At 40.2% G+C, this 20839-nt stretch overlaps 1 protein-coding gene across 1 annotated transcript in view; it reads right to left on the bottom strand.

The window, feature by feature from the left end:
* LOC124775227 (voltage-dependent T-type calcium channel subunit alpha-1G-like) overlaps positions 1-20839 on the bottom strand; it is a 790960-nt gene that overhangs the window by 255757 nt on the left and 514364 nt on the right. Inside the window, exon 17 of the mRNA XM_047250065.1 lies at positions 14261-14416. Within this exon, the coding sequence (XP_047106021.1) occupies positions 14261-14416 (156 nt within the window). The remainder of the gene's footprint in view (positions 1-14260; positions 14417-20839) is intronic.

The raw sequence follows: 20839 nt of genomic DNA, 5'->3' as shown, positions 1-20839 counted from the left end.
GGAACGAGTCAATACATGAAATTATAGCACGATTGTAAAAACAGATAAAATGAAATGTAAGAAACATATTCAGGCGACAAGTCGTAAGTTTAAATAAAGAAAATCAACAATGAAACACGGGAATTTGCTTAATTTTTCAGCTCTTCCTGGAGCTCTTCGACAGAACAGAAGAAGTGAGCCATGAGGAAATTCTTCAGTTTAGACTTAAAAGTGTTTGGGCTACTGCTAAGATTTTTGAGTTCTTGTGGTAGCTTATTGAAAATGGATGCAGCAGAATACTGCACTCCTTTCTGCACAAGAGTCAAGGAAGTGCATTCCACATGCAGATTTGATTTCTGGCTAGTATTAACTGAGTGAAAGCTGCTAACTCTTGGGAATAAGCTAATATTGTAACAACAAACGACATTAAAGAAAACATATACTGTGAGGGCAATGTCAGAATTCTCAGTCTATTGAATAGGGGTCGACAAGAGGTTCTCGAACTTACACCACATATAGCTCGAACAGCCCATTTTTGAGCCAAAAATATCCTTTTTGAATCAGAAGAATTACCCCAAAAAATAATACCATACGACATAAGCGTATGAAAATATGCGAAGTAGACTACTTTTCGTGTTGAACTGTCACTTATTTCAGATACTGTTCTAATGGTAAATAAAGCAGCATTTAGTTTCTGAACAAGATCCTGAACATGGGCTTTCCACAACAGCTTACTATCTATCCGAACTTCTAGGAACTTGAACTGTTCCGTCTCGCTTATAATATGCTCATTCTGTCTGATCAAAATAACGGTTCTTGTTGAATTGTGAGTCAGAAACTATAAAAACTGAGTCTTACTGTGATTTAGCATCAAATTATTTTCCACAAGCCACGAACTTATTTCATGAACTACATTATTTGATACTGTTTCAATATTACACACAAGATCCTTCACTACCAAGCTAGTGTCATCAGCAAACAGAAATATTTAAATGCTCCAGTAACCTTGTATATACAACCTTCTCGATAACTTTAGCCAACACCGATGGCATAGAAATAGGTCTAAAATTGTCAACATTATCCCTGTCTCCCTTTTTATAAAGTGGCTTCACTACCGAGTACTTTAATCGGTCAGGAAACCGACCACTCCTAAAGGAAAAGTTACAGATATGGCTAAGTACTGGGCTAACCTACATAGAACAATACTTCAGTATTCTGCTAGATACCCCGTCATATCCATGAGAGTTCTCGGTCTTCAGTGATTTAATTATTAACTCAATCTCCCTCTTGTCAGTATCATGGAGGAGCATTTCAGGTAACAGTCTCGGAACACTTTTTTCAACACCCTGTTGGGACTAAGTTTCTATTTAGTTCACCTGCTATATTGAGAAAGTGATTATTAAATACTGTACATGTATGCGACTTATCAGTAACACGGACATTCCCACTACGCACTGATTCTATATCCTCGACCTGTCTCTGCAGACCAGTCACTTCCTTTACGACTGACCATACGGTTTTAATTTTATCCTGAGACTTAGCTATTCTATCTGCATACCACATACTTTTTGCCTTCCTAATAACATTTTTAAGCACCTTACAATACTGTTTGTAATGGGCTGCTGCATTTAGATTCTGATTGTTTCTAACGTTTTGATGTAATTGCCACTTTGTTCTACAAGATATTCTTACCCCTCTAGTCAGCCACCCAGGGTGCCCATTTGTGCTAGTACCCTGTTTTGAACGTTCTAACGGAAAGCAACTTTCAAAGAGCACGAGAAAAGTCTTGAGGAAAACATTATATTTATCGTCTACTGTAGCAGCACTACAAACATCTTGCCAGTCTTGTTCCTTGATAAGGTTTACATAGATCTCTACAGCAACTGGATCCGCTTTCCTAAAACGTTGGTAACTATGTTTAACATGTGTTGCAGCGCAAAAATCTTTTAGAGTTAACAGAATGCCCTTCTAGTAATGAGGAATGAACAAAAATGTTGTCTATGGTTGTTCTATTGTTCCCTTGCACTCTCGCTAGAAAGAATACGGTTTGCATAAGATTGTATGAATTAAGGATGTCTACCAGCATCCTTTTCCTTGCACAATCACTTATACAATTAATATTGAAGTTACCATATATAACTAACTTTTTGTATTTCATATAAAGTGAACCAAGAACCTTCTCTAGCTTTAGCAAAAATGTTGTGAAATCGGAGCCTGGGGATCTAGAAATAACAACAGTTAGAAGTTTAGCTCCACTAAATTTAATCACACCTGCACTACATTCAAACACATTTTTAGTGCAGTACTTTGAAACATCGATTGACTCAAATGGGATGCCATTTTCCACGTACATGGCTACACCCCCACACCGCAAAGAGCTCATAGAAAAGCTGCCAGCCAACCTCTATCCTGGTAAAGGAAGCCTCTGAATTGTTCAACTAAGGTCACCGGCGTTTTCGAATTTCGTTATCATCTCCTTTAAACCACGTAATGACATGGGGTCTCTCCTCAGACTTCCAGCCGGCGACACTGTAATTGCTGCCGTTCGCATAAAACAGTTTCACTAACAGCGCACGGTCTCTCTTCTCAGTAGTCATACTGTTCACTCACGGCTTGTCATATGACAGCGTGGATGTATTACAACCGTAGAAACAGTGCACAGCGCCAATTTGCAACACTGGAACTAATTTTTTCCTGTGTAAAATGGTTCCGCATTAATGCATAAGCATATCAACCAAATTTCGCTGCCATAGGATAATTACGGCTCAGATCTGGCCTCCGTGAGTACGTACATTTAATTATAACCATGCAGTATTTACAGAGAATTACGTGTGCTCCACACCTTAGTAATGAAATTCAATGCTAATACACGTACTCCAGGAACAATGAGTGTAGAATCCAAAAACGTGTGTAATTGCTTCGGCGGAAAAAGAAACAAGGCAATTGGTTGCAAAGTATACACGTCATTCTTATTAAAAAACGAAAGTTATCACGCAACTCTAGTACTTTACTTATATTTTCAGTGACTATTTGAAATTAGTTATATCAGCACGTCATTTATAAAATTCATTACCACGTTATATCCGCAATTTTCGCGATTAATGTGGATGTGGTTTAGATCACCATTCTTCCAATTTTTTCATCCAAATTCACAAAACTGAACAAACTCAATCATGAGAAACAGCGCTCTTATAAATATGTAACTTCGATTACTACAGAACAGCATAAGAAAATTTCAGAATCTTTTACAAATGGAAAAATGTATGAAAAAATATTTGAATATACCAGGACGTAAACCTACTCCTTTCGACTCCGCAATCACAATCCTCCATCTACTACACTACGATGAACTCTTAGCATTTCATTTTACACTTAGGATCACCTGAAGACTTTTACCACCGATAGATCATTAACTGACATTTAGTTATAAAAAATCATACCAAGATTGAGGTGTGTGTGAGCGTATATTCATAGGACGTAGGTAAAATCGACGAATTTCTGTATGGTGCCTTCAAAGTTCTTAATTTTTCGATTGCTACCGAGTTTCGTGTTCGTATCGTGTGTTACGGAAGACACGTCATTTTGGCGTCACTTCCCAGTAAGTTACAAGTGACACAAGCTTCACCCAAACATCAGAACAGAAAGTAAGAAGTATGAAGCGCTTAGGAGAAATGAAAAGTGAGGAAGCCGAAAAGTGATGTGGAATAGAATGTGATAAACAGGAAAGAGTGGCTTTCATCGAAGAATATGGGTTGGGGAATAGAAACGGAAGAGGGGACAGGAAACTGGAGCTCTTTAAAGAGGGGTACTATGTAAGAATATTGGACGAGAGGGGGGCTGCAGACTGTAAAGTAAAAAATAAGGATTGGGGGATGCAAATAGAAGAAGAGTGAGATCTAGAACTCTTTACAGAGGGAAAACGTAAGGAAAGTAAGGAATTCTGAAAGGGGTGTGGTATAGACTATGACAGAAGGCGATGGCTGGCATTTATCAAAAAAATATGGGCTGGTATATAGAAATGGAAGAGGAGACAAGAATCTGGAGGTCTTCAATGGATTTGGCCTGTTATTTATAAATCATAAGAGAGAAACGGTATTTAGAAAATGACTAGAAAAAAGAAATACACCATTTAAACTTTATATTTACACAGACATTTAGAAATCTGTTTTTTTGCAAAAAAGGATACTAAGATTATTCTGATAACAAGTTTATAACTATGACTGAAAATAACCAGAAATTTAGAGAAATGAAGGAAGAGGTATACCACAATGGAAAATGGGGGCACAGACAAAAGGAAAAGATAAATTAAGAAACCTTTCGAACAAAGTACTGAAGGAAATTTGATAGTTAGGGAAAAGAAGTAAAAAAGAACGAAATACTTGAGATTATTGAAATGAGTTTACAACTAACGAAAGACAGAGATAAGGAAAGGGTAAGAATAATTGAAGGAAGACGGTATTTAATCAATGAGACGAGGGAATGCAATTAACAGGTACAAAGGAAGTGTAGCAGGTTTTGCATAGAAACATCAGCGAAAGACAAAGGAACACAAATGTAGACTGGCCCATGCACGGGGGTCTGAACAACCACAAATACAATCCAAGAAACGAAAGCGTGGAATAGGAAAAGACAAAGAAATCGTATAAATGTACCTATATCAAAGATTTTCCTTTGACTCAATGGAGACTTGTAGGAGACCGAAGAAAGGGACTTTCAGAACAGGCACTCGACTGATGATTAACAGAAAGATCCCTAATCGTACATATCTTCAATATGTTTCATCTCATATGTAAAGGTACAGCGGTCAGTTCCGATTGTAGAACAGTTCTTGTCGAATATTGCGAAAATGGAAAGTGCTATTGATATGCGGTTTTCACAGAATGGATTGGTAGTCAGGGGCTTGTCTTGTTAGCCAATGAACAGTTAGTAATAATACTTAGAAAGTGTATTTTTTGTGCAAACACACACTTTTTTAAGCGGAACAATGCCTATCGTCAACAAGCTAAAAGTAGGATAATCAGAATGTCAGTGTTGTTTGTTGCAAGATATCGTATTTTGAAAAGTTTTGACCCCTACATTGTCTGTGTCATTTAACTTGCGTAGTTGCTAGGTACGTTGTTGTTATATTTGCTTATAGTGTGCCTGTGTGTTCCTTGATTGTATTGCGACTTACCAGTGAGTTAGTCCAGGCAGGAGGCCGTGAGTGGTTGACGGGATTTACCAATGCAGAAAAAGCCGACATGCTCATGGTGCATGAAGAGTGTAGGAACAATGCAGTTCGTTCTAGTACGGTGAATGTGGCACGATATCGCAATAGACGTGAACCATCTTGGCAATTATTTATCGATCTCTTCAACTAGTTACGTGAAATTGGTAGTGTAACACCTAGAGAACGTAGTAGAAGGAAACAACAGATGACAAGAGGGGGTAATTAATGTTCATGTTTCAGTTGATCCGCACGTTAGGTCCTGCGCAATCGCACAAGGAAATGGCATGAGACAGGTAAGTGTCCTGAGCATTGGTTCAAATGGCTCTGAGCACTATGGGACTTAACATCTACGGTCATCAGTCCCCTAGAACTTAGAACTACTTAAACCTAACTAACCTAAGGACATCACGCACATCCATGCCCGAGGCAGGATTCGAACCTGCGACCGTAGCAGTCGCGCGGCTCCGGACTGAGCGCCTAGAACCGCTAGACCACCGCGGCCGGCTCCTGAGCATTCTCCATCGACATACGTTCCATCCCTATCACATGTCTCTCCATCAAGAGTTTCACGGAGACGATCGTGAGAATAGCGTTAACTTCTGCACATGGACATTAAGACAGGATACTCCTTACTCCTGTACCTTATTTAGTGATGAAGCCACATTTACCAATCACGGCCAGGTAAACTCCCGAAACATGCACTACTGCTCTGTTGACAATCCCTGTCCATCCAGCGTGAACGTTTGGTGCGATATAGTGAACCATCAGCTCATAGGCACGCTTTTCGCAGACGGAACATTGAAGGCGCCACCGATGCTACTAGTAGAAGACGTTCCTCTCAGGCTAGGAGGAAATTGCGGCAGCAACGTGATGGCTGTCCAGTCCAGCACGAAGTACTACAGTATGTCTTCAAGAACAGTTCCAAAGTCGTTGGAATGGTCGCTGAGGACCTGTACTTGGCTGCTTCCTTCCTCAGATTTGACTCCTGTGCACTTTTGTTCTGTGGGGAAAGTTGAAAGACGCTGTCTACAAGGACTTACCAACTACACCCGATGACGTACTATTGCAGCTTACTTGGACACCTCCGCTGAAATGCTAGCAAGTGTGCAGCAGTCGTTCCATACCAGACTGGAAGCGGTGTACTGCCGCTGCCGGAGGTCATGTTGAACACAACGTGTGTTTGGCACGTGTCTCGTTAATGGTCAGAATACACAAAAGTAGTGTATGCACTCGGCTGTTCTTTAGTGTGTGCTGCCACAAGTATTCTCCAAGTGTCGGTGTGGGAACTTTATAAAATACGATATCTCATAAACGACTCGCACTAGAATCCTGCAACAAACATCACTGCCATTGTAATTTAACCTACTTTTAGTTTGTTAATGTCGGTAGGCATTATTCCATTTAAAAAATGTATGTTTGCACAAAAAATACACTTTGTAAGTATTATTACAATCTGTTGATGGATACGAGCCCCTGGCTACCAACCCATTCTGTGAAAACCGCACATCAGTAGTACTTCCCATTTCTGCAATATTTACATTGCAAATTTTAGGTGATTCACACTATACGTATACAGGTCGACGAAAATATACCGCATTTGTAGGTTGGTATGCGACTCCTGCTCCAGATTCTATGTAGTAAAATCAGATCGGGTGCATTTTTGAAAACACATGTGTGATAACGAGGAGCTGACAATTCACATCGTGCAGCACATCGGAATGCACAGAGGAACGTATCACCCCCTACTACCTTCCCAGCCGCCATAGCTCACTGAACACACTGCTGGGACATCAGACCCACATGTTATAGTTTGAATCCTCATTAGGTTCCTTTTTTTTATTTTTTTAAGTCGTCCGTTCCCTAGTTCTCGTCGTTTATAAGGAGGACATAATTTTGCTGCATGACAATAGCTTGTGACATGACAGTGGAATCCGTTGAACTGCATGCACGTATCTACTAAACACGCAGAGCACAACAATAACTAGTTCTGTCAGTTTCATGTAGGGCGTCTTTCCGATGAAGTACGCAAACGATTAATATGTCAATATGCTTTTCGTGCTGGGTGCAACCGATAACTAAACTGCTGCTATTGCTGCTCCTGTGTATGCTGCAAGGTATCATAAAAGGCAAGATCTCTATAAGATTGTTTTTCGTCACCTGCAGCAACGCCTTCGGGTAATCAGTAGTCTTCGCCCACAAGTATTGGACACAGGTCGTCCAAGGACAAAACGTACTCCACACACAGGGATGCGATTCGTGAAACCGTTTACCAGTCACCTCGGCGAAATATCCGTGATCTTGCAAGGCAGTTCCAGTTGAAGTGTTGCACGATGAAGAACTGTATCCATATCACTACACGTTAACGCAGCGCCAGGATCCAGAAGACTGCATTCATACAGTTTTGTGAATGGCTTTTGCACTAAGGGGAAGATAACGAACATTTTATAAACATGCGATGTCACTTAGGGATCTTGCGTCACTCGTGAAGGTATTTCCAACCTCCACAACAGCCATTATTAGTCAGAACACCTCCCACATGTCACCCGCAAACATGGCTTTCAGGCACGCTATGGCGTAAACTTGTGGGGTGGAATCGTGAGAGAAGTGCTTTCGGGCCCTTACCTATTTCCGTGCAAGCCGACTGTCGTACGTTTTTTTGCAGTACTTTGACTGACACGTTAGAAAACGTTCACTCAGTGTTTGGCGACAGCTATTGTTTCAGTATAATGATGCACTGCTACACTTTGGAATAGACCACGGCCGGATTTTTGCCCCATCCATCTTTGACAATTTAAATTATGAAGTACGTAGTAGCATACTGGTTACTACCGCGAACGTACGGAAGCAGAAGCGGCAGTCTTACACCAACGTTCTACATGAGATCCTAGTGGAGATGGTTTTCCGTTGCATTTGTCCGACCTGGTATGTAGTGTCAAGTGTGTTTCCGTGTCATGTGACGAGTGCTTGTACAATACAGTTGATTTATGTTGTTGCGGTGAGGAGAAGAGAGAGGATGGAGTCCCATACCAGCAGTGTACTCCTCGTGAGTAGCAACAACGGGGCGTCAAACTTATTTTCCCCATTTGACGGACGGATCAACAGGACATTGGCGCAAAGACTGATAATCAGCACCACATCTGTGTCTTACTGCTGGCCAAACACTGCCAATGAAAATTTCATCCACCACCGGGATTCGAACCGGCTTATTTCCGAGTCGAGCGCTACCGCACATGCGTGCCGAGGTGAGTGATGACTATAGGCCCATGGTTAAATTCCAGTTAATAAAAAAGCACAATCATTGCTCATGCCCTTCCTTGTAATGTTACATTGCTCCTTTCAGTGTCAAAACAGTTTTTTTCCTTACTTGGCACGACTGCAGGATCCAAACATGATGAGTATTTTGTCGCCTTGGTTCAATTGGCTCTGAGCACTATGGGACTTAACATCTGTGGTCATCAGTCCCCTAGAACTTAGAACTACTTAAACCTAACTAACCTAAGGACATCACACACATCCTTGCCCGAGGCAGGATTCGAACCTGCGACCGTAGCAGTCGCGCGGTTCCGGACTGCGCGCCTAGAACCGCTAGACCACCGCGGCCGGCTTGTCGCCTTGGATCTGACGCTAATTTCTGTGTCCAGATGTCCTTCTGACAGTAGAATGTTATGAGAGAGTCGTCACGTACGCCACCTGTGTGCCATTGCGTCTTCTACTATTTCGTTTCAAAATTATTAGCCTTACACCCAGATGCAGAGGTAGGTGCACAAACCCGAGTTCAAATGAACGATAGTGGAAAAAACTATGACATAAATATCAAGCTGGCTATTGTAACGGGCCGTCGAAAGCTAATGGTCTACTACGTCTTATGCTGCACGAGCAGAAATGACTGACTCTTTGTATGTTCTCAACAAAGACTACTGAATACTTTCCAATAGTAAGTGTTCCTGAAGCTGCTAGTAACAAAACGATGATCAACTGTACATAACAACATCAAAATCGTCTTCGATTCAAGGTCACAGTTTATTGACAAGTATTACCGAGGGATAACCAAAAATGCCCGTTTGACGTCGTGTTCTTTAAAGAGTAGGGCAAAATCAAAAAAATTCTACGTTTAGACTGTCTACATTGTGAATTTCTATTGCATGTATAGTAATGAACAATTTTTATTTGACAATACATTAAGGCTTCGTCCCTTTGCATTTACGGATGGACCATGGAAAGATTGATTACCTTTTATTCTATGTGCTAACTGTTGTTAGTCTACTTTGGTCCGCGCGATAACTGCGAGATCTGTATGCAGTGTATTCCAAAATATTCGTAGTTCCCAACCTGTACCCCGGTTTCTGGATTTTTTAATTTAGGTTTTCGCAAGAAATACGATTTCTTCCAGTGCCTGGCCTTCCTTATAAGTTCTCGGTATCCCCTGTTAGTCAGATCTGATGTTGATAACACACATTACAAAAATTCCGTACAAATATTTTAACCCACTTTTTTAGCAGACAAATTACGTTCTCCCAGCCATCATACCCATAAACCGAAGTCTTCTGTTTGCTCAACCTATAACTAGGCTTACCTGTTCGTTTCATTTCATCTCTAAAACATTGTTACTCCAAGCTATGTGTACGACGAGACTTACGCCTTACAGCTGGCTTCCGTTTGTCAAGAAATATTAGATCAAACCACACGTGTGTGGAATCTTTGATGTAATGAATATTGTGATTTATGAAGTATCGAGTTGCGAATGTTTTATCTATGGTTATATCTTGATGTATCTTTGATTGTATGATATTTGATGAAATACAAAACGCATACGCGACATATAAAGATGCTGGTATCGAAAGCCGGGAAGACCCTTAACTCTAGTTCAACAGAGTATATTTAGCGTGGAGATCGCAGACTGGCTGAACACGTTGCATCACGCCGTATCGTAATACTAGGGAATTGCGATGGATAGTCGCGTCACGCGTTCTGCGTCTCAGGAAATCGCTAAGGTGAGTATCCCAAACATTCTGATACTGTTTAGGTTCCTTTAGTCGTTTTTGGGTTAGTAATATTCCGCAAACGTGCAGTGTTATTGTAGAGTGAGTATGCGCTTTTGTATTCAAAGAGGTATAATTTTAGCAAATTCAAAAGTGATTTCAGGACAAACTTTAAATACATATATATGACACTAAACTGTAGACAATAGTCATGTCTATTACTTGAAATCATAAACACTGTCATAAGGTGCGCTAGAATGGGGTTTTAAGAAAAATGTGCGAATTTCGGCGTCATAATGAAGTGTTACTTTTTAGGACATGACAACAACCAATGTGGAGTCAAATTTTAGCACTAACCACCACTTCGGAAATCAAGACATAATGTATTCCGAAAGTTTGTGACAGTCACGATAGCAAATATTTTTGCTGCTCGTAGCAATTTAAGCTCTGCTATTAGGTGCCAAACTAACCGCCATCTCGGAAATCGCGATGTATTAAGAAAATAAACATACGTCGAACATCACTTGATAAGATACCAAGGCAAATCAAAGACGTTTGAATTTGTTTCCTACACAGAATCTCAACAAATCTTATTTAGTTCACATATATTCCGCAAGAGGCGCCACATCAGCGTTGATTCGAACCTAGTTCGTACATTATCCGAAAGAGGCGCTATCACAGTCCTTATTTACCGTTGCCAACTTCTCTTATGTTCAGAGCCCAGAAAACGATGCGTTACGTGTGACACAACTTCCGGACGAAAATCGAATTTAGAAACCGTTTTTGCCTGTCCTCTTTACATGTGACTCCTGAGTCAATTTTGCTAAACCTGTCAAATTTTGGAAAGATCATTTTTTGGATCGGTAGATGTTTTACACAAATGGCCTCTGGCCATTCAGTGTTCCGTTTTCCGTTTAAGTCAGCACGATAAATTAAATACTGTTGATTACATTCCTGTTGAACCTAATACTCGTTCTTCTCTGCCGCACAAAAGTCATTCCACTCAGATTAACCGACACTTTTAAATGCCTGAATGAACCTGACAATCCAAGCAGAATTCAAGAAGCGGTTGGCGCGAAAATCGATAATGGAAGAGGAAATTCAGCATTTCCTAAATCGCTTTTGAAATATTAAATGACCAGTCAGAAACGGCATTAGGAAACCGGATTATGAAAGCCGGTTTTCGGAGCCCCTTGTAAACGTAATAAAAGAGTATCTATTTTTTCCTGTTTACACCAGTTCTACTGTATGCACCTCGTTTGCACTACGTTGTAGACAGAACACAATTTATATAGGAATGGAATTTCTGTAAAGGTGTCAGATATAGAAAACTGGTACTATAACGCACGCAAGTATCAATGAAGAAGTCGACGGACATGCAAAACAACAAACAATACGCGCTTTGTCGGAGGTACAGGAGTTTACCGATTCGGAGCCACTGGAGAACGTAGAATATAGAACGGTCAGATTACAGGAGAAACGATGAGCTGAAAGCTACTGACGACGAGATTCATAACTTTGTCGACGATACAGAATACGCTGTTGACGTAAAAATAAATGCAACGAATATATAGAAACCATCAAACGTGTTCTCTCAAGAATTTCGCAGAAAATGAGGACGAAACAGTCAGGTACTGTGTCACGTGCTCAGTCATGGACTGTGCGGCTGGTCCCGGCGGAGGTTCGAGTCCTCCCTCGGGCATGGGTGTGTGTGTTTGTCCTTAGGATAATTTAGGTTAAGTAGTGTGTAAGCTTAGGGACTGATGACTTTAGCAGTTATGGGACCATAAGATTTCACACACATTTGAACATTTTTTTTGTCACGTGCTACCATTAACGACACGCGCAGCGATTGTCTTATCAGTTGTCTATTAACTACAATAAAACTCCCCTGAATAAAACTGAAGCCATTTTCAGTAGGCATGGAAACAGGGACACGCTTTTGAAACAGTTCGAGCAGTCAGTTGACCACCGAAACATGCGAAACAACGAAGGAGATAATTAAGCCTAGCTACGTCAGTAAGTATAGAATATGTATAGAGTTAGGCATGACTATATGGATAGTACGAAGCACTTGACTCCACCTATATCGAATGTAATCGAGGCTGTATGACTTTGCACACACTCGACGAAGGTGTGAATGCGTATGGTAGAACATTTGCATCGAAGATTCTTAGAGCATTCTCCGACGATATATAACGTCTTTAGATCAATAATGTTAAGCGAGAAGGTCTTTCAGACGACGAAATCCTTAAACTGATGGAATTAATTGGGTAGGAAGCGGACGGACAGTAGGTCTGTCAAGGCATTGAATAACAGATACAATTACCATAATTTTCTTTTAACTAGTGTAGTATACAACGAACATAATCTATAATGCTGTGATCATCCGATCTGTGGTTTATTGCAGACCATGGGGATTATATTAGCCATTAATTTCCCATAGCGTAGCATTTGTTTATCCTGTTCGACAGTGCATTTAGTACATTGAGAGAACAGTACCTGTTAATAGCTGCGTTCTCCCTATCATTAACACACTTTAAAACATCGTATGAGAACGGTATTTCTGTTTGTGAATTACTTTTCTCTGAACTGAAGTCTGGAAGAAATTAGGTCTTAGCTACAGAACAACGTTGTATATTTTAGATGCTAACCGCACAACTAGTGACGAAGAGATGTGTATATGATTCTGAATAGGCAGAAACAGAAATGTTGAAGGTATGAAAACTTGATTGTGTTGGGACGAGGGAAGGAAAGGACCAAGTTGATAGACGCGAAATTGGTGGTAAAGAGAAAACAGCCAGGGACACTTGACACGGGAACGAACTGATTCAGGTCTATTTTCCACTTACTGAATTCATATACAGGCAAAAAAGAATAAAATAAGTACGTGTCTAAATTGCGCAAATAATTGAAATAAGAGGAAATCCATTCTGAAGCGGAGATTCAATGCAGCGTTTTTTAGTTCGTTAGATTTTTATTTTTCAGAAGAGATTGAAAGTGTGAACACATGAGACGTAAACAGCACTTCATGACTCCTTCGTCATCATCATCGATACCAAGAAAGTAACAAGCTTTCTTACTAAAAAAGATCAATAAATGGCATAAGTCATCCGATTTGCTAGGATAAAGGTAAAAAGCAAATGACGTTTCCAGCTCTTAAGACCTAACATAATTGTTTGTGTAATCTTTGAATGTTATCTGTAACTCAAACAATACCGCTGACTAGCTATAACTACTCTGTAAATATACAGAATCACTGAGAACTGTCAACTAGCTGTCAGATTACCACGTGACATTGTTTTACCAACATAAAAACAGCGACAATTGACAAAAGGATTCATCAGTGACGCAATATGTATGTCTCGCCCAGCTAGACGTAAGTATACATGAACAGTTAACTAAAATTGAACTCTCGCGAACAGGCTATGAAGGCCCAACGGTACCGACCGGCCGCCTCGTCATCCTCACACCACAGGCGTCACTGGATGCGGATATGGAGGAGAATGTGGTCAGCAAACTGCTCTCCCGTCCGTTTTGTCAGTTTACGAGACCGATGAAAGGTTAAATCAATATACAGATATCGCAAAAGTAAATGAAACTTACAAACTGTAATATTCGCAGTTGGACTTGATAATGGTAATACCGCCGAAATAGTATATATATATATATATATATATATATATATATATATATATATATATATATATATATATATATATTGGTGAACTATTTTGAACAGTTAAACGGTGAGCGATTATTTGACAGGGTAGAGACGTCCTTAACGGGACGCATCTTCACTTCAATTGGGAATGTGAAACGTGACATCGATAATACAAATCAGTCTTTCAGCTGAAACCATCCATTGTACAAGTCGACTTAATCTACCTATCGTGCTTAAATCAACATCATTTTATATGCTTCTCTCCACACCCCTCTAGTTTCTCTTCTTTTATCTTCCTACGTTTGTACGATAGCGGTCACATTGTGTGGACCTCTGTTTTTTAATTAACCGTAGAGGACTTAATGTTGAGTATGAGACGCCTGAGTATTGTTCCACGGTGATACGTATGTGCGACGGGCAGATACGTACCTCTGCGGAGAAGCCCTCGACGAGGATGGCAACCAGCAGGTTGAAGAGCACGTAGTTGCCGAACGTCATAAGAGCCACGAAGTACAGGGCTGCCCAGTGCGTCGTCTTCTCCATGCCGTTGAACAACACCACGTTCCAATCTTCCTGCGTCAGGATCTGTATGACACGCACCAAACGCACACTTACTTTCCGCTTGTACCTACATTTCTTATCAATAAAGAATTTATCGGATCTACTACAGAAACATCGACTGACTGTTTTAGTGTGGCAGTTTAATTTCTTTCTTAATTCTTGGAAGTGTACACGGCATAGTCATGAAGTTTTAATTATAACCTCGGAAAAATAAAATTAGATAATTATCCCCTTTTTTTTACATGCAAATGTCTCAAATCCCAGTACATACTGAAATCACCACGCCACAGTACCGTATGATGCCTCCAGACGAGCCAAACCAAAATGTGGAGTCCATTGATAAATCGGTGTATCAAGTGGCAATTCGTTTACAGTAGCGGCAGAAATGTTGCAGCTGTGTCAGCCGAATTCTGAACGTTGAAGAAGTTACCTGGATTGGCCTGACACGCCTCGAACTTTTCCGCTGTTGCTGAAAATGGATTGCCACATGATACCCCAATTTATTAGTTGTCTCCGCCATTTTGCTTTGGTTCATCTAACGGCATGCTAAGGTATTATGATGCGGGATTCCAATACAGAGAGTGATATCATGATGATATTACAAACTTCCACGAATTATGGAGAAGGGAAAATGTATCAATTTGAGTTAAGGGACCCCTGGTCGGGAAACGAGGAAGTCGATGGTTATAAGCGAAAATCGTTCTGATACCTCTGACCGTGGTCCTTTTCAATTGCAGTCTCTTTATGTTTCACATTTTAGGAGTATGTAAGAAAAAAATTGTCTATTAAACACGGGCTTTAAAATGGCTACCGTAAGAGCAGTGAGCACTTGTTCTGTAGAACAGAAGTGTTACACACTAGCAAAGATGAACAAGTGCTCATAACTCTTTAGGTATGTACTTTAGCGTTCATGTTTACTTGACAATTTTTTCTCGTTTGGTCCCTACAACCACCTCCACTGTCAGAGGTATCAGAAGGATTTTCGCTTATAACCATCACTTATAGCTTTCGATTCGACTTTTTCCGGACCAGTGTCCCTTACCTCAAACTGATACATTTACCTTTCTCCATCACCCATGAAAGTTTGTAATATCATTCCGGAATCACCCTATAGGCCAGCACACAAAGACTTGACTGTGTAACTTTATTTTTTCGAGGTGGTACTTAAAACTTTATTTGTGCTACTGCAGCCTTAAACATGATAGTAATTAATTTGATGTCGATTATTTTAATACCGTTGTTGCTCACAGGTATATGATGGAAAACTGGATGGAGATAAAAGCTAAGAATGAAATCTTTTCCATACATTACCAACTACAATTTCAATACGAAGTCTAAAACCATTCAAAATTTCGGATTTAGGTTAACTGCAGTGTCAGTGATGTACTTTTTATTTATCGACTCCACTAATAGAACTCTAAATAGGTAGTGGAAATGATTTTCACTTGAAAGTTTGAGGTGAACAAATACTGGAAGTTACACAGGGTGGTCATAAACATTCCGAAAAACTTGTAAGGGTGTTGCAGAGTAGATTGTGCTGAGAAATAATGTTTGTGGAAGAATTTTATACGTTTCATCGTTTCAGAGTTAATTAGCATTGAGGTTAGCTGATCAGGCCGAAACGCGCGCAAATTCAGTGGTCCGCGAGAAACAATTAGTGTCGGTTGTTCTCAAAGCGTAGATGATAGAGCACGAGATCGCTCAACCTTTCGCCCAGGTTCGACGCTTACTACCATCTCATGTGCAACTGTTGTATCGCTCTCTTGTTCGGATTTAGGAAACCAAACGAAAAACACGTTTGGCGACACTGTCGCTGGCGGGCCGCTTGAATTTGTGCGCGCAACCGCCAGATTGGCTAACTTCAGTGCTAATGAACTCGGAAACGGACAACATACTGATTTTTTTCTTTACGGTTATTTCGCAGCACAGCCTACCCTGTAACACTCTTACAAGGTTTTCGGACTGTTTCTGCCACCTTGTGCTAAGGGTAAGAAAGGGCATTTACGGCTTGTTAACGTACAACTTCGTACAAATACTTTACCCAGTATTTTTCTGACTCGTTGGAGTATCCTTAGATTGTGACAATTGAACAGATTAAACCTTATACTGTGACGATTGAACAGATTAACGTGGACTGCGAAGAGCTGTATAATTAAAAATGATATTTAATTTGTATGTTCGAAAATCAATGAATTGTGAAAAATGAAGCTCGCACGAGAAATAAAAGTCCAAGGGAAAAGACTTCATTGATAAAATTTGCAATTGAGGAAAGTAAAGAGAAAGAAGAAGAAATTTTCAATTTTATGGACAGATAGTTTTGGACAGCATTCGATTTAAGAATGAACGAAAGCAAGATCTGCTAAACACCAGATGCGGGGAAGACAAATTAGAAGAAATTTTTACAGTGCAGGTAATGTACGAAATACGCAGGCTTAGCTGGAAGATGTGTGGAACTATTCTGCCTGACGTTCTTTCCAGAATAACGAGCAGGCTAGTGGGATGTGTGCCACCCCCGAAAATAGTTAATCTTGCGACTGAAGAAGCAGGAGAGAGGAATAACTGAAGAGGACCACAAACATTGGTGTACGTCTCTCGGATTCTTCACAGTATTGGGTGTAGCAGTCGTGTAGACACGAAGAGGGACTTGGGAATTATAGACTCCAAGCTCTCCATTGTCTTTCGGGGAAAATGAAAGTGGGACAATTTGCAAGGATTGCTCTGATAAATGCAGTCGACTGCGGGTTTTTTGAAGCTGATGCTGTAAAAAATCTGCTGAATGTATTTTCCTCTTCCGAGGAAACTGACGCTTTCGGCTAGGAAAGTTTTATTATCAAGGTCGGTCTCTGTCCTTGAAAGTAATGACAGTGAATGATATCAATGTTTAAAAGAAGTGATTTCGAGAAGCTATGGCATTTGAATGTACGACAAGCAAGACCCCAGTGCCCGTCTTAATTGATATGCGAGACAACAATACGTTGTCAATTGGACCATATTTTGGAAGAATTATTACATTAAAATTCATTTTGTCAACATAAGTGCAATTTTTCTGCACAGTTAACGCAGAGATATGAGGTTGCATCCTCTCACAACAACTGCTGATATCAGATGAACACTCAGTCATTCACCTAGGGAGATGAAGAACTACGATAGTATTTGTGACCGTTTAACGGTTCGCTTGGTTGGACGTTAATCACAAACAAAGTGTTACAGTGAGGGTGCATTTACTGAATAACACGGAGTAAATATTCGCAAAAAACTTGGATATAATTGATTTGCTGTCTAAAATGGGTAGGCCATGCAGTTGTAGAGCTTGCGGTATTTTTACGGATTCCATTAACAAAAGGAATGCTAGTTGACAAGAATGTGAGGAAGGTGTTACTGTTACTGTTCCGTCACTTTCCTTGCAACCGATAGAAATCTCCTTAATTTCTACTTGTAATCGGGGACGTGTACAATAAAGATCAAGTAAAAATTGATCAAGTGTATAATAATTTAAAGAGACGATATTGTCGTGGAGTAATATGCTATATCATGTTACTGATAGTCTCAGTAGCGCCCGCTGTCGTTAAATAGCTAGAACTTTGATAAAGATGAAGCAGCGGGGACACCGGAAAGCTGCGGAATGGAGACCGCAGAATTAAAATCTTCCGCGCTTTGGCTTCGACCTGTGCGTGCCTTCCAAGTTAAGGAAGATACATAAGCTTGCTGGAAACGGGAGACCTGTTATGGGCAAAGAAAAGAGCTTTCCAAAGTTTACAGAAGCAAGAACAATACGCGCTTCATAACTTCATCAATTCGAAATTGGCCGATGAAGTTTATAGAGTTTCCTCATATTTTTACGGCGTTTCCTGGGGAGCTCTGAGCGACGAACTACCCATAGCCACTGACTCCCAGATCGTAAACGTTGCCATAAGAGCATGGATTCCAGAGGACTCGTTGCCGCAGGAGGGTTTCTGTTTGCATAATGTGAACTTCAGAGTTACCTTACAGTTAATTTTAAACCGTGGTATGCATTCATAGTATAAAAATATTTCTGAGAACCTCAGCAGTAAGACAATACAGAAGACTCTGAATGAGTATTGTGTCAGAGTGTAGAACGATTAATACCATATAAGAAGCCTGTTTTGTGCGCCCCCGGTAGCTGAGTGGTCAGCGCGACAGAATGTCAATCCTAAGGGCCCGGGTTCGATTCCCAGCTGGGTCGGAGATTTTATCCGCTCAGGGACTGGGTGTTGTGTTGTTCTAATCATCGTCATGTCATCCTCATCGACGGGCAGGTCTCCGAAGTGGCGTCCAATCGAAAGACTTGCACCCGGCGAACGGTCTACCCGACGGGAGGCCCTAGTCACACGACATTTATTTAGTCTGTTCTGATATAACAAAGTACTTGCCTCTTTACCCATTTGTTTCCTAGGCTATATGGCACAATGACACAAGAGGTGCAATAATACATCGTGAGAGAATCTACTACAGTTAACCTCACCGTATTTTGATTCCGTGGTTAATTTCAAAGAAATTACCGTTTGACATCTGACGTGGAATACATTAAATCATAATTATTTTTTTAAAGATAAGGTAAACATATTGTCGGAAAAAGCAGTTATCGTTGAAAGAACTGTTTTAGTCCTGGAGATAACGCTCATAACACTACGATAATCATTATATCTACTATCTGTCAAAATTTTCTAACAAATTAATAAGTGATTCGATAGTCAGACTTAAATGTAAGGAACCAGTAGAAATTAATTCACAACAGCTATTCTCAGTAAATTATATATCTAGCGTTTCTTTAGAATTTTGCAGCTTTATAGCAAAAAATAGAATAGAAACACTACACAAGTAAACAATAGACAATTTGTATCTTTATATTAATAATGAGTTGAAAATAACTTGCATATTAATCGTGCAGTAAAGAAATTAAAATTTATGTGTTAGTCCAACTACAGTGAATTTGAAAGCACACAAATAAACACAAAATTACAATTGTATAGAGAAATTTGAGGCTTACCTGGAAAACTGTGACTGTTGCCCAGAGAATATTGTTAAAGTGTTTCCTATCACAGACACAGTTCGGGTGCCTCGTGATGATTTCGTGACAAGTACATCTTCTGGATCCGTCTGAGAGCATGCAAAACTTACCACCAAACAGGTACATTCCTAAGATACTGCAAGAGACAGAAACACACAATATAAACAGCCCAAAACAAGTGGTGACGAAAAGTACATGTAAAGATGAGTAACTATAGAGGTAAGGTGAGGTAAGCGTGGCAAGAGAGTCGCAGGGACGGTTGGCTGGCTTGTGTCATTGTGAAGGCGACACCGCCCCGACAGGAGGCAATGTTCGGCCCTGGCAAGCACCACCCAACGCCCCGACGTCGCTCCCGCCGTGATAAATACAGAAGCGCTTGCAAAATATCTATTTCTATCTGTCTGCACTGTTACTGTGAGTAAAGACAGAGTTAAAGCAGGGTGTGGTACAAAGTATGTCTTAAGGAAGATTTTCAACAGGCACTCGATACATGTTTATACACGACTCGACTGCATGTGGCAGAGTGGGGAAGTATAGTACAGGTGGCACACTACGTGAGGAGCAGACTTTAATACTAAGCGTTCGTCTCTCAGTTACCCAACAACTGTGCAACATGCGACATTATTAATCAGTGGTGGTTGTTGCCGTGATTGCATGTGTTACAGGTCTCCTTTACTTTAATTAGTTCTTGGACTGCTTCGGTATACAAACGCTAGTTTTTATTTTCTAGGTATCCATGCGCTAACAGTGGGCATGTGACAGAAATGCTTTATTAATTTTGCACACTAGAAATTCGGAAACCACTACAGCAATCAGTTACGTTCTGAGCACTACAATGGTCCTAATTTTTCGAATATATTTGCAGAGTTAGCTTTTGAAATACAGTAGTTTTTAGAACTTGTAATTCTTCTTATGCAGCTATTTATAGAGCTGGAATTCACTCACACGGAAAATATGTTCTTGATATCCATTGTGTTACGTTCTCAGCACCCGGCAAGAGCTCACTACCCACCAGTAATGTTCAGAGGTTTTTGTTGCATGTTGGTAAACAAATTCAGTACTTCTTAGGCCAGAGAGAGATAGAGCGAACGAGAGAGACAGAGATAGACAGTGGGAGAAAGATGGATAGAGAGAAATAATAGAAGAAAGCAAATTCTCTCAAATTTAATGCACTTTTTAACATAAAGGAAAAACAGTTCATGTAATGTGTTAATAACACATTTTTTCTGTATATAATTCCGCAAATCACTACATCGTGAAATTGTATTGTTGATTCCCTTCAGCTGATATGGTATGTTATGTTTATAAGCGAGATGAAGTTAGTTATAGTAAGACTAAATTAATGTGGCATTTTATCATCTATATTTGTTTAAGAAACAACACTTTATAAAAACGAAGTGTACAGCATTAGTGTTGTT

The sequence above is a fragment of the Schistocerca piceifrons genome, chromosome 2 (genome assembly GCF_021461385.2).
Source record: "Schistocerca piceifrons isolate TAMUIC-IGC-003096 chromosome 2, iqSchPice1.1, whole genome shotgun sequence".
NCBI lineage: Eukaryota > Metazoa > Arthropoda > Insecta > Orthoptera > Acrididae > Schistocerca > Schistocerca piceifrons.
This window is presented reverse-complemented; position numbering and strand designations above follow the sequence as displayed.